This window comes from Coturnix japonica, chromosome 8, assembly GCF_001577835.2.
Source record: "Coturnix japonica isolate 7356 chromosome 8, Coturnix japonica 2.1, whole genome shotgun sequence".
NCBI lineage: Eukaryota > Metazoa > Chordata > Aves > Galliformes > Phasianidae > Coturnix > Coturnix japonica.
This window is the reverse complement of record NC_029523.1, coordinates 10,305,289-10,319,869: the sequence shown is the minus strand read 5'-3', so window position 1 is coordinate 10,319,869 and position 14,581 is coordinate 10,305,289. Positions and strand designations below refer to the sequence as shown.

Here is a 14,581-nt window from a genome sequence, read left to right as displayed (position 1 = left end):
TTTTTTTGTCTGTAGTTATTGGTGTTCAGCTCCTTTTGGTTAAAATATTCATAAAAGTATTTCTGTATGTTATTAGTTGAAGTGAAATGACTGTGTTCAACATGTCCTCTAAAGTCTGTAGAAAAGTCATAATGCCATGCCCGAAGTGTTCCTAGGCTCAGTATCACAAGAAGAATCTCATACTGGTCAAGTCAGACCCCACATATATTAGACCACAAATTTCCAGAAGTTATGAAGAATGATAGAGAATTGTCACTCCATATTTATGTGCAACAAGGTATTTCAGCCTTATTCAAGCCCCACAGCTAAAGCTAATTGTAGGAAGAATAAATGGGCAAAAATACTAAAATAATGATTAAAAACTATTGCGGAGTAATTCATGAGAATATTCTTCATGTGAACAAAAGCATAAAGTTTTCCTATTTCTTCAGCTGTGGTGGTAAGGGACAATAGGGAAGGAAAAAATTGTCAGCATTATCTGTGTCTGTGGTGAGAAGTTTGACTGAGGTTTGACTTCTGGGCCACAATGCCACAGGCATCACAGATATCACAAGCATAAAGTTATCTTAGTGTGGACCAGGCTCCCCAAGCAACAGCAGTTCTTATGGAAAAGTAAGTATATCTGATATTCTCTAAGAAGTTCTTCACTGATCTCTCTGTGATCAGTGGAACTGACAGATTCTTCAATAATGAAATTTCCTTTGGCAGTCTGAGTCCCGATTTAAGTTATGGCTCTGTCACCTTTGGCTCTAGAGGAGACTAGCTGGGAAACCTTTGTCCAACTGTATTTGCATAATTATTATGCACTTTATAAATCCTCTTTGATAAGGTAGTCACTGTCTTCTCTTTCTTAAAGGGTTCCCAAAGCAGCCAATCCTATGGGCAGGTGAGATTTTTTTTTCTGAAATATACTGGACTTCTCTGTAGGGATCTGCCTTTCAAAAGAACATTGGTTGTTTGTTGGTTTGAGCATTTTTTGTTGTTTGTTTGCAAACTTGCTTGTTTTTTCCTTCTTGGTGTTTCAGGACAATTCCTGGTTTTTTTATAATCTCATGGGATTATAAAACAGAATATAGAATGGAAAAATTCTACTGGGCAGTATTTTTATTTATTTCTGCTGTAGCTTTGCTAAATCTGTAGCTTTATGTATGGATGGATTCTTGGTTTTTCTACAGATCTCTCGGCCTCAATCTGGCAGTTCTTATGGCCAGGTAAGTGTTAGTCATAATATATCATTTGAGAAAGTGGTGTCTTGTGGCACTACAAAACTTAAAATCACTTAGTGATATTTCTTTTCTGTTTATTTTGAGTTCTAAAACAAATCTCCAAATCCATTTCAAAACTTTCACTGTGAAAATGATATTTTTTTCAGTGGATATCTACAATAGCATGGGTGCCTATCTCTTTCTAATCTTTTAAAAAGATATGAACTTGAAAATTTATGGTAGAAATATTCTCCTTGGTAGTGTTTCCCTTCCAGCTGATTGACATGGTAAAAGATAAACTTATAGTCAGTTCTTTATTGTCTGCTTCCATCGCAGAACACATAAATGTTTAAGGAGTTAAAAAACTTTGGATGAGGTTCTCCTTTCCAGGCAGACTTTATCTTCTATACTTCACCTCTGAGATATTTATCCTTTTACTCTTGACATGTGAATTAAAGCACTGTAAGGTAGATAAAATTTTTTGTATGTTTTATGTCAAAGTAGAAGAAAGAAAGAAGATGGTTTAAATCTTTGTCAGTTCCTGTCTTCATAACTCTCTCAGACAGCCGTGGCATAGCTGTGCTCATATGTGAAATATTTTCTCTTTTATGACACTTGATGGTAGATTATGTGAGCAGCTAATAATTCCTTGTTGTCTTTGTTACTAAAAGTTTTAAAAAATATATTAGCATCCTTGACTAATTTGTTTGACATGCTACTTTTAATTACATCATTTTGTTTTCTTTATATTAATCTATATTTTTAATGGAATTTTTGGTAATTCTATTTATACAACCTTTATTTCCCCAAAGAGGAAGGGAGTTATGCAACAGAGCCCCATCAAAAATACAGACATCAAAAATACAAACAATAATAGCATTACTGGCCATCTAAGCACAGTTTCTGCGAATCAGTAGGCAAAAGAAATATCCAGAAAGTGTTGCACCCTTTCAATGTCCTGAAAAGCTTCCATAAGCCCAGCACCCCATCTGAGATGTAAAACCAATCTTGTGATTGTTGTTTGATATGTACAGTATGATATTAATTCTGAATAACATATCAAAATAATTCTAGTTTAGAATCAGTAAATTCTGTCTCATTCTGTTCTTTTTCCATAGAGGAGATAAAAGTGAAAGAAGCATCTGCATCACAAGTAAAATAATTTTGAATTGATTTCTTTAATTACAGGTCTTCCAGCCACAAGGAGGTACTTCCTATGGCCAGGTAAGCATAGACAATTATCAGCCAGTATACAGCATCTGAGATGGTTGAGTTCTATGGCACTGCAAAAGCATTAGCAATCACTCAAAATTCTTTTTCTCTGATAGTATGTTCTTATGTTTATAAATTATCCACTTGCTATTTATTTGTATGGAATTCTGGCATCTGAAATCATCTCATTCAGCATTATTGTGCCAGTCAAACTGAACAGTAAGAAAAAAATGCACAGGCAGTGTAAACAACGACAGGTATTGTGGGAAAAGTGTAAGGAAGCTGCTAGGCTGTGTAGAGTTAGGGTAAGTCTCAACTTGAACTGAACTTCACTAAGGATGCCAGGAGGAACAAGGAAAGCTTCTACAGGTACCTCAACCAGAAAAGGAAAGTCCAGGAGGGCGTATCCTCTCCCCCACCAAATGAGAGACATAGGCAGGCTGGTAAGAACAGGCAAGGAGAAGGCTGAGGTACTTAACAAAAGCCATCCTGGATTGCATCAAAAGATGTGTGACTAGCAGGTCAAGGAAGGTGATGCTGTCTCTCTACTCTGCGCTGGTGTGGCCTCACCTGGAGTACTGCACCCAGATGTGGAGACATCAGTGCAGAAGAGATGTAGACCTGTTAAATCCCTTATAAAAGGATACTAACCAAATGATTTCCTTGCCATAGAGTGGGCCAACCTATACCATCAGCAGTGGTTCTTATGGACAGGTAAGCAAACAATGTTCTCTAAGCAGTTCTTCACTGATTTCTCTGTGATTAGTGGGGCTGACAGATTCTTCTGTTTCCTATGGCAGTCTTAGTCCCAGTTTGAGTTATGGCTTTTGCCATAGTAGGATGATACATTGTATGGACTCAGGATGAGCCTCGCTGAGAAACCTTTGTCCAACTGTATTTGCATAATCATTGTGCACTTTATAAAAGTCCTATAAAACAGTGACATTTTTTGACAAGGTGGTCATTGTCTTCTTTTTTGTAAAGGGCTCCCAAGGCAGCCAGTCCTATGGTCAGGTGAGGCTTTTTTTCTGAAATATATTGAACTGTAGGGATCTGCCTTTCAAAAGAATATTTGTTGTTTGTTAGCATGAGGTTGGTTTTTTTTGTTTGTTTGTTTTTTGTGGGTGTGTGTGTTGTGTGTGGAATGTTTACCTTCTGTTTATTTAGTTTTGGTTTTATTCCTCTTCAGTATTGCAAGATATTCCTGGGTTTTTGGTCATCCCAAGCTGCCATGTATTAAAAAGTACACAGAATAACTCATGGAACATAAGCTTTTCTGTTGTGGTTTTGTTATAACTACAGCTTTATTTATAAATGGGTTTTTGCTTTTCTTGCAGGTCTATCAGCCTCAAGGTGGTACTTCATATGGCCAGGTAAGCAACAGTTAACTACTAGATAGTATATGGTGTTTGAGAAAATCTGGTGCCATGGCTCTGCAAAAGCTCTCATTCAGAATATGTAATTTAAAGGAAATTTTCTTCTTGAGTGTAAAGCTCACTTTCATATAATAGTTACACTGCACTGAATTATAATGCATATATGTGGAGTCTTCATATTGCATTGAGGGTTCTTTGAGGTTTATTTCTTGAAATAAGAGTAAGTTGTCATTAGAAGTGAGATAGTTTGGGTTTTTTTTTTAAAACAAGTCTGGGAACAACAGAAGCAACAGTAACTACAGAAAGACTAAGAAGGTCTTTCTCACATAGGAAGGAGTACCTGTAGATATGATCTTACATCCACAAGATTTTACAGTTAAATTCACACCATTTCATAGCTAATCTTCGTCCTTTTAAGCAGACAAACAGCTAAATTCCTTTAAATTTTATTTAAATTTTATTTCTTTATTTGAAATGAAGAAAATGCTTTTTATGCTTTTATTTTTATTTATTTATTGTTTTCCCTTCCTCCCCAGCAAGGTGGATCTTCTTCATCAGGGGGCAGTGGAGGTTGTGGACAAGTAAGTGTCCGTTGTTGAAAGCATTTGAAAACTAAACTCTTTTTCTCTATGTATTAGTAACATTTTTTTTTAAATAAACTGTATAATGTCTGTTAGTAAGAATCTTTTGCTTTTGTTGTCACATGAAAATATCTAGCTTAGAGCTCTACAAGAGATGAGGTTTGTTGATCAGAAAGAGGGTAGACTCAGTCAATGGACTGAGTAGGTTAAATAAAATTAAACTTATTAAAATCTGTTAACTTTTGTTATGTTACAAAATTTAAGAAGAAAGCTAGTTGTTTTCCCAGAAAATGAATATTTGAGGATTTACCTTTTTGTTTGTCTTTTTTGACAGGGTACTTCATATGATAGCAATCCCTGCCACCAGGTAAATAGACCTCCTCCTCTAATTTTAAGTAATATCCATAATTAGTTTTGCTACTGACTCAGCTGGTCCTGTCCTCAGATTCATGAAGTCCATGTAATCTTTACTAGCTGTGGGATTAGAACTGACTTCATATACACAGGAGCTTCATGTCCATTTTCCTATCCCCTTCTTTTTTTTTAAATTCTTCTCTTGATTTTTACTGATTTATTTTTTTCACAAGCTAAGTAGGAGAAAAATCAGTTGGATTCATTGTATTAACAGATATAACATGTGACTGCAGAGATATATATTCTGTACTTATAAATATACACACAACAGAGGTGATGGTTCACTATACTATCATAATATACTATAGTGTATACAGTTGAATATGTAATATTGTAACTGTAAGTGAAATACATAGGTAAACAATAACTTATAATAACGTTTTAAATGTTTTAATAATGAGAAGTAATTTATTTCTAAAACTGAAGTAATTACTTAAATTTTGTTAAAATTGCTAGACATTGAAATATAGTACTTTTTAGGTTTGCTTCCTTTGGCTTTTCTAGATGAAGTCTCAGCCCCACTTAACCAAATGGCAAATATTCTACTCACAACTGTTATTTCACTTTGAGGAGTTATATTCCTTTTTAAAGGGGCTATGTTGAAGCATATGGAGAGTTTTATTTAAATCCATTTCCTCAAAGCCCCTATAGCTCAAAGCTTCTTATGTACTAATGCTATCAGAGGAATTTTTCATTCCATACGTGTAAGTAAAGTTTTCTACAGGAGAAGAAAATATACATTCTCTAGACACTGTTCTGAATGAAGCATATCACTACTAGGAATTAATAAAAAACACATGTTTATGCTGCCTTGCCATGTGTCTCATGGCATATTTACTTTTGCAGTCTTAACAATCCATACTTACAAAGTTAGAAATCATACCTTCATTGCACATCTGCCTATGCTCTTTCTTCCTCTGAAAGAAAAAATATCATAGGTTTCATTAAATCAAACAGCAATTGTAAAAATTATGCATAATTTTTTGTTTAATTTACAGGATGGATCTCAGAGTGGTAGCCAGGTAGGCTGCTTCCTATTATCCATTGATCAAAACTGTCTAATAAGTTATAATCCATAGTATAATTTTGTTAATTATGAGGGTGTAAATTCTTGCATAACCTCCCCATCTCTTTTAATTAATCCCCAGTGCTTTATATCAACCCTGAAACTTGCATAGAAAGAACTCTATAATCTAATAAAGCTAACTATGCATTCTCATACAATTCAGCTCTACAAGTGTACTAACTGTTGCTATATTGTTTTCATAGAGTGGATCATACACCTCACAAAGCTATGGTGGAAGCCAAGTAAGTAGTAGTGTTCATTATTTCTTCTCTATGGGGTTTTATTCCACATAGATTCCTAAAGTTCTGATCAATATTGTATCTGTAATGTTGTAATACTCAAATTTTGTTATTGTTAGCAGGGTGGATCATCATCCTCACAAAATTATGGTGGCAGCCAGGTAGGAAGAAATTTATTTTTCTCCTGTAAAAAATTGTTACCCTCTCTGATAAGCATTTTTCACCAGGTTTGTTCTGCATTCTTAGGTGGCTATTCTGTACCATGCTTGATTAAGATGCTGGTATTACAGTTACTGTCATCTAGAAAGTTGTAACTGTTCAAAATAATCTCCAGCAATTGTTTAATATAGCTTTACAATCCCCTAATGAAATCACAGTTGCTTCTGACATTGGTTTTGCATTTGTTATTTTAAAGGGAGGATCACAAAGCTATGGTAGCGGCCAAGTAAGTAGGGCTTTATTTTACCAATTAAAAATTACTTCCTACAAGCTTTAGCCTCTGCTCAAAATCAGGTTTTCTGTATCCTAATATTCTCTGATCTTGATTGGCTGATTTGTTTTAAAGGGTGGATCATATTCACAAAACTACGGTGGTGGCCAAGTAAGTAGTGTTTTATTTCACCAGTTACACATTACTTCCCACAAGCTTTAGCTTCTGCTAAAAATCAGATTTTCTGTATCCTAATATTCTCTGGTGCTGATTGGCTGGTTTATTTTAAAGGGTGGATCATATTCACAAAACTACGGTGGTGGCCAAGTAAGTAGGGCTTTATTTTACCAATTAAAAATTACTTCCTACAAGCTTTAGCTTCTGCTAAAAATCTGGTTTTCTGTATCATAATATTATCTGATGTTTGTTGCTTTGTTTGTTTTAAAGGGTGGATCATCCTCACAAAACTATGGTGGTGCCAAGTAAGTAACAACTTAATTTCACCAATTACACATCAATTCCTACAAGCTTAGCTTCTGCTCAAAAATGGGCTTTCTGTATCATATATTCTCTGATGTTGGTTGCTTTGTTTGTTTTAAAGGGTGGATCATATTCACAAAACTATGGTGGTGGCCAAGTAAGTAGTGCTTTATTTCACCAATTACACATTACTTCCTACAAGCTTTAGCTTCTGCTAAAAATCAGGTTTTCTATATCCTAATATTTTCTGGTGTTGATTGAATGGCTTATTTTAAAGGGTGGGTCATCCTCACAAAACTATGGTGGTGGCCAAGTAAGTAACACTTAATTTCACCAATTACACATCAATTCCTACAAGCTTTAGCTTCTGCTCAAAAATGGGCTTTCTGTATCATAATATTCTCTGATGTTGGTTGCTTTGTTTGTTTTAAAGGGTGGATCCTACTCACAGAACTATGGTGGTGGCAAAGTGAGTTAACGCTGTATTTCTCTGCTTACCTATCTTGTCCTACAGGCTTTGGACTCTGCTTAAATTGATATTTTCTGTATTTTTGTTTTCTCTGACATTGATTTATTTTAAAGGGTGGATCCTACTCACAGAACTATGGTGGTGGCAAAGTAAGTGAATGTGTTATTTCTCTACTTAGATATCACATCCTACAAGCTTTAGCCTCTGCTTAATTTTTTTTATTGTAATTTTCTCTGATGTTTATTTGTTGATTTCTTTTAAAGGGTGGATCTTCCTCACAAAACTATGGTGGTGGCCAAGTGAGTTATGCTTTACTTCTGTACTTCTAAATCACATTGTACAAGCTTTAACCTCTGCTCAAAATCAGGTTTCCTATATCCTTATTTTTTCTGATGTTGCTTGGTTGGTTTATTTTAAAGGGTGGATCATATTCACAAAACTATGGTGGTGGCAAAGTAAGTTGTGCTTTATTTTCCTTACTTATACATCACATTCTACAAGCTTTAGCCTATGCTCAAAATCACGCTTCCTGTATCCTGATGATCTCTGAAGCTGGTCAGTTGTTTTCTGTTTGTGTTTTTTTTTTGTTTTTTTTTTTCCTGTTGTTTTTATTTTGTTGGGTTTTTGTTTGTTTTTAAAGGGTGGATCATACTCACAGAACTACGGTGGTGGCCAAGTAAGTAGTTATTTATTTCCCCAATTACACATCACTTCCTACAAGCGTTAGCTTCTGCTTAAAATTGTTTTGTATTTTTATCTGTATTGTAATTTTCTCTGATGTTTGTATTAAAGGGTGGATCATCTTCTCAAAACTATGGTGGCAGCCAGGTAAGTTACACTTCCATACTTACAAATCACATCCTACAAGCTTTAGTCACTGTTAAAAATCAGATTTTCTGTGACATTATTTTCTCTAATTTTTATTGGTTAATTTTAAAGGGTGGATCATCTTCACAAAACTATGGTGGTGGCCAGGTAAGTTACACTTCCATACTTACCGATCACATCTTACAAGCTTTAGTCACTGTTAAAAACTGGATTTTCTGTGACATTATTTTCTCTAATTTTTATTGGTTAATTTTAAAGGGTGGATCATACTCACAAAGCTATGGTGGTGGCCAAGTAAGTAATGCTTTTTCTCTTTTTGTACACCACTCCTTGTGAACTTGAGCTTCTGCTCAAAGTTGCGTTTTCTGAATCCTAATTTTCTCTGATGTTGTTTGTTTCTTATGTTTTAAAGGGTGGATCATCCTCCTCCGACACCTATTATGATAGTCAGGTAACTCTTTCTTTCTTATACTTATGCACTATTTCATGCTGGTTTTTGTAGATCCTACTTTATTGCATCTTATATTGCTTATTGCTTCTTTTAGATGAAAGAAAAGGTAATTTCTATGCTCTTCTTATTTCTTTCTCATTTTTCTTCTTCTGAAGAATGGAGCGTTCTTTGTCAGCAACTACTACAACCATGTACTTGACTGTTTTTCTTATTAAAAAAAAAATTAACTTAGAAAGCAGTTTTTTGTTTTCATGAACCTCGTTTCTGTCTTGCTGAGTGCAAGATTAAAGTATCTTTTTAACTATCCATTTTACTGAGGAAATAACTGAATATCTGATGTCCATGTAGGATTCACAGGATTTCTCAGATGATAATCCCAATGCCTGTGATGATGTGAGTACACTTTCTCTAATATATTTTCATCACAATTCTATTCATATAGATGAGACAAGAATGCACTATGAGATGCTGTCTTGTGAACAGACTTAACCAGAGGGAATATTTAATCTTCACACTGATAGCAGCTTCAGCAGCTGTGTATTTTCTTACTGAAAACCTTTAAGCGTTTACAGATGCATTTTGTACTTTTAAATGCATTTACCTTGATGAAATGAAATACAAATAAAAAGATTTCTGTTGCTTTGCAGAGTTCTTTTTTTTTTTTTTCACAAAATGTAAAGATACACTTTAAGCTAATTAATTAAACAACTCTAAAAATTATTAAAAATTCCATAAACAAGTTTTGGATATCTGAATACAGATCTTGAAAGAAGCAAAAGAGATGAAGAGACAACATGACAGATATTCCACTGATTTTTCACTTTCTATTATTACCAGTCTAAGATTAGTGCTAAAACTATTTCACGTGTGGATGGTAGAATTTCAAACTAATTTCAGTAAACCAGTGGAGGATTTGAGCTTTGATGCTTATATGACTAAGTCTGTACACAACATCAGAAATAATTGAATTTCTATGAGCTTACTGTATTTAAATAACTGTTTTGTTTTTTTTTTATTTTTCTTTTCCAGAATGACACTACATACAGCGCTAATAGTCGGGTAAGGGCTTTTCTTCATCTACAGTGTTTTTATTCTTGCAGTTAATGACAGTGTCAGTAACTGAACACTTCTACATTGAACGTTTCTAAGAATGTACACTAGCAGAGTTTTTATTAGACCCTTCAGGATGTTACATATCTTGACTGGATAGTTATTTTGGAATTAACCATCTGTATATATGAAACATGTAGCTGCCTCAATCTTTTGCCACTAATTTAAATTGAAACTTGCTTATGTGATAGTCCTCTGGTGATACTCCTTCTGTCATGACTTTTCCTTCTGTCCTGCAATCAGAAACAGTGACTTATGTGGATTGATTACGACCAAGCAATTATTCCATACATTCTGTTCATAGAGACTCTCATTTTCTCCCTTTTTTACTGCCATCTAGTGTAACCTTCTGTCATCAGGTACTTGTATTCTCTTCAACTCTCAGCCATGTGCTTTACCACTTCAATCTGTTCCTTGTTTTTCCTTTCTATTACATTGCTGATTTCTGATTCTGTTACTATTCAGACAAATTGGAATCACTCCTTGCTTTCCTGTGAATATACTGCATGGAATATACTGAATTCAGTGGAGGGGGGACATGACACCACACTAAAAACAGAGACTTTTCTATCTCACTGTTTATTAGGCATGCATTGTGGCGCAGTTAGGACTGAATTTAAACTGCACATGAAGAAATAAACTGATGAGCTTTGCATTCCTATTTTTACAGTACAGCAGTTTTGGAAAATAAATGATGTTTTCCTCTCTTGCTCCAAAACTTGTCTATCAATCTTAAAGTTATTTGAAAATAAAACTATCTGATACAAATATTTACCACTGTGTCATCTATTGAAAGTGAGGTCAACCAAAATGTCCTCTTCAAGGAAAGACATTTTTCTTTCCCTGAATATATTGTTTTTGAAATTTTTAAATAGAATCTCACAGAAAGTACTTTGTGTGGGTATCTCTGTCTATAAAGCAATAAGTAGCTTCCAATTTCATTACAGAGTTCTGGCTGTGTGAAGAGGAAAGTTGTTGTCAGAGTAAGTGTCTCTTTTTTTTTCCCACTGTTTTGCAGGATTTTTATCCAACTGATGCCTAATTATTATAGTTGTTTTTTTTTTTGGTTGTTTGTTTTTTTTTTCAGTAGTCTGTAAAAATTGAGCAATTTATCTTTCATAATAAGGCATTTCTGTTCAATATATGCATTAAATGATCTGGAGCAGTTATAAGTAATGAGTACAGAAAAACAAAAAGACCTGTGGCTAGGTCAGAATTTCCATCTCTTAATATCAAATGTCTCTCTTATTACAGGATACTTCACATGTTTTAAGCAAACGAGACTATGATGTCCAGGTAACCATATTCATTGCTTTTTCTGAACTACTGCTGATTACAGCTAATTTGGTGTATTAGTTACAAAAAAAGCATAAAGATTTTGCTTTTCTAACAGATTTTTCTGTTTAGTGTTAGGTAGTTCTTTTCCAATAGAACTGTGTATTTTACTTAATTACCCTTACTAAAAATGAGTCTTTTCTCATTACTTTACAGAATGAGTCCTCTACTTCAAATAACAGCCATACTAACTACCAGGTAAAAATGCAGTGTCTACTGCATCATCTTACTGCAGGGATTTTCTTCAAATATTATATTTCACTTTCTGAAAATTAATCTCCACTAATTTATCTGATTTGGCAAATTCTTTTCCATACTGTTATAATTTTACAGAAACGAATAATGTTTAAGGGCCCAGAATATAACACCTGCTGTGTTCCTACCCTTCACTAAATAGGTGGCACAAAACCAGAAGTTTCAAAATCTCATTTTTAGAAACAAAAACAAGTGAAGGGTAATGGTCAGATACATAATTGTGTGGTACCTATCAGCTTCTTGGAGATCTGTAGTGCCAGTGTGCTCAGCAGTACATAGATACAATATTAGCATAGCCCTTTGTTTCAAAGAGTTTAAGTTATTGGTACTATCAGTTCTAATGAGTAGTACTTTTTTTTCATTAGTTGTCCTGGTGTCTATTCGATATGTATTTTATGCAGTCACTAAATAATTTATTTGGAAAATTAATTCAGAAAAATTACAAAAATGTAAATTTTCTCATTTATATTAGTATTGTATTTATATTATATCAATATATTTATAATATATTTATATTTAAATATATTTATAATATAAATATTATATTAATTATTTATATTAATATTGTATTATTAATATTTATATTCAGAGTTCTGAATTGATAATTTTGTTCAGTGCAGGGAAGTCTTACAAAGATTATGACCTTACATCTCACTACAGTAGTTTAAAGTCATTGGATTCTTTTCCTAGATTTGATGAAATGCTTCTATAAAAATAAATGATTGTTTTCTTCACAGGGTGGATCATTCATTGCAGCTGGTGGTGGATCAAGTGGTCAGGTTGGATATTTCTCTATTGTTATCTGGTCATGTCCAGATAGCTTCCTGGTAATTTAACTAATTAAATTCAGGAGTTGGAGTTTAAGTCCAGTAGTTTTGGAATGGAATCTTGGCTATGTTATAGATTAAATTGTAAATTAAATGACCCTGTTCAGATTGCATTTATTTGAAGTGGCTCTGTGAAATTGCATTTTAACACTTCAAATTTCAAACATGGTTAATTGGTAAATGAATGTTGGTACTCCTGACTTCTCAGATTGCTCTCTCCTGATGAAGCATCTAAAATTGAGACAGCACTGAGAGGTGTAACATCATTTTAACTTCCAAAGCTAACTTTATACATCTAGAACTATGCTGTACTCTTGTACATTTCAGTTGTAGAAAAGTCACAGCTACTCTGTAGTCCTCTGGTCATTCTTCCTCTACATATAGTTTGGCGTATGAAGTAAGGTTTCATTTCAAATTTCCACACATCAGTAACAGTTTCATTGTTTTTATTTTTAGGGTGGTTGCATTTGTCCTGATGGAAGCAGCGGTGTTAGACAGGTGATTCTTTTTCCTTAATTTATATTTAACTCTAGATAACAGAATATTTTGAATGAATCACCTTGTAAGTATGGACACATGAGTAACAATGAACATTACTGATAATTTCCTAAGTATAGGTAGAATTATATACAGTGAGATGTAACTGTGATTTTTACTTTAAGTATGTAATTACCATTTGGCCACTAACTTTCTGTATCTGTACTTTGTAATACAAATGCTGTCTGTTGACTCCTATGTGCTACTTTTACATTACTGTCAGTATGTCTCATAGTAACCACAATTGATTGCATTCAGATTAGATTCCTGGTACTTCTCACTTGTCTAATAAAATATTGTGACTAAAATATCAAAAATTGATAAATATTTCAAATGTTCATCTCTTAAATCCATATTTGAAGTATTTCTTTCCTATAAAGGGTATCACTGTGACTTCATGTTCAGTGGCATTTGTCTCTTAGGCAGTGCCTCTGTGTCAGGAAAAGCACTAGGAATTAGCTTAAATGGACATTATGGCTGAAGTGCTTTCACAGCGCAGGTGAAGGTTCTTTAGTCAGTGAAGAGCACTTCTAGTTTTTGCTCTTCAACTATGCGTGGAGTTTTCAGTTTCAACAAGAAACTCATTGAGGATTATTTTTTCTATTAAAAATGCGCACAATTTAAGCAAACAAATTATATAAAGAAATAACTGCCTTCTAAATTTGCTGCGGATAATTGTAACATACAATAGTAATTTTGGTTTAGCAGACTGACACCTCTTTCATATAATTAAGGCTGAGCAGTAATTGTGACCTGCATGATTTAAAAATATAGACTAGCCTATTAAAATGAATAATCTTGAAATTTCATTGAAGAAAAATGTTTTTCCTTTGTCATGTGATCATAATGCTATATAAACAAATACATTTTCAAGGAAAAAGCTTGTAATTATGGAGTTATGGTTATGGCTACACAAGTTTTTATTCTTGTAGTGTCTTTCCTCCTGTATGCTTTTTTTTTTTTTTTTTTTTTAACAACTTAAAATTCACAACGATATCCTCAAAGCTGGAAGAAGACTGTACATTAGGATTTAAACATGAATAGATATATATTTATATTTTTTTTTCCCCAAGGGAAATATAATGGCTTTCTTTATGCAGATTAAAAATTTTCTCCGCTTTTTCTCTTAAGCTTTTTCTAAAGACAAGTGCTTAATCTACAAATTCTCTGAGGAAACAGTGTAACCATAATTTTCTTGTCTGTTTGGTATATGAAGCAAATGCGAAAATATTAATAAATACTATGTACTGGTAAATAGTCTTTGTCCTTTAAGTGGTGGGCTGAAAAACCTGGTCAGTATTCTATTTACAGTTTGGAAGTTAGATGTTTTAGCAAATACCAAAGACATGGTCAGGGACATGATCATCTGCAACAATGTAGAGTCTACCAGGCATAATATACTTACTATTCTACAGGTAGAAAGACTAAAGGGAAAATTAAATGACCTTTTTGCAGGTCATTTAATCTGAAAAGACTCAGGAACAGGTTTCTTCGCTACTAATGAAAATTATCAGCATTCTCTTTGAATCATTGCAGAAATGTCCCTTTTGAGAGAAAATATTTTGAAAGAAGAGAAATGAAGAATTAGACTCATTTACTTAAATGTCTGTTTGCAATAAAAACAACTTGTCATTTTTTTTTATTTTTTTTTTTTCCTTCAGGGAGGCCCAGGTTCTTCACACAGCACATATTCTGGTAACCAGGTAAACATTCACATTAAGCATCCAATTCAGAAGCTTCATATTAAACCTTTCCAGAAGGAGTAG

General features: G+C 33.7%; 1 protein-coding gene across 1 annotated transcript; it reads left to right on the top strand.

The window, feature by feature from the left end:
• Nucleotides 1-136: 136 nt before the first annotated feature.
• On the top strand, nucleotides 137-11,395 carry LOC107317357 (keratin, type I cytoskeletal 9-like). The gene is made up of 31 exons (XM_032446294.1): nucleotides 137-190; nucleotides 830-886; nucleotides 1,176-1,211; nucleotides 2,394-2,429; nucleotides 3,090-3,131; nucleotides 3,402-3,431; nucleotides 3,755-3,790; nucleotides 4,330-4,374; nucleotides 4,709-4,741; nucleotides 5,787-5,810; nucleotides 6,058-6,096; nucleotides 6,216-6,254; nucleotides 6,509-6,538; nucleotides 6,659-6,694; nucleotides 6,815-6,850; nucleotides 6,971-7,005; nucleotides 7,125-7,160; nucleotides 7,281-7,316; nucleotides 7,437-7,472; nucleotides 7,586-7,621; nucleotides 7,736-7,771; nucleotides 7,892-7,927; nucleotides 8,113-8,148; nucleotides 8,265-8,300; nucleotides 8,559-8,594; nucleotides 8,713-8,751; nucleotides 9,100-9,144; nucleotides 9,781-9,810; nucleotides 10,809-10,844; nucleotides 11,116-11,157; nucleotides 11,353-11,395. Exons 1-29 carry the CDS (start codon nucleotides 137-139, stop codon nucleotides 10,822-10,824), a joined length of 1,062 nt encoding a protein of 353 aa, XP_032302185.1. The 3' UTR covers nucleotides 10,825-10,844; nucleotides 11,116-11,157; nucleotides 11,353-11,395.
• Nucleotides 11,396-14,581: the final 3,186 nt, after the last annotated feature.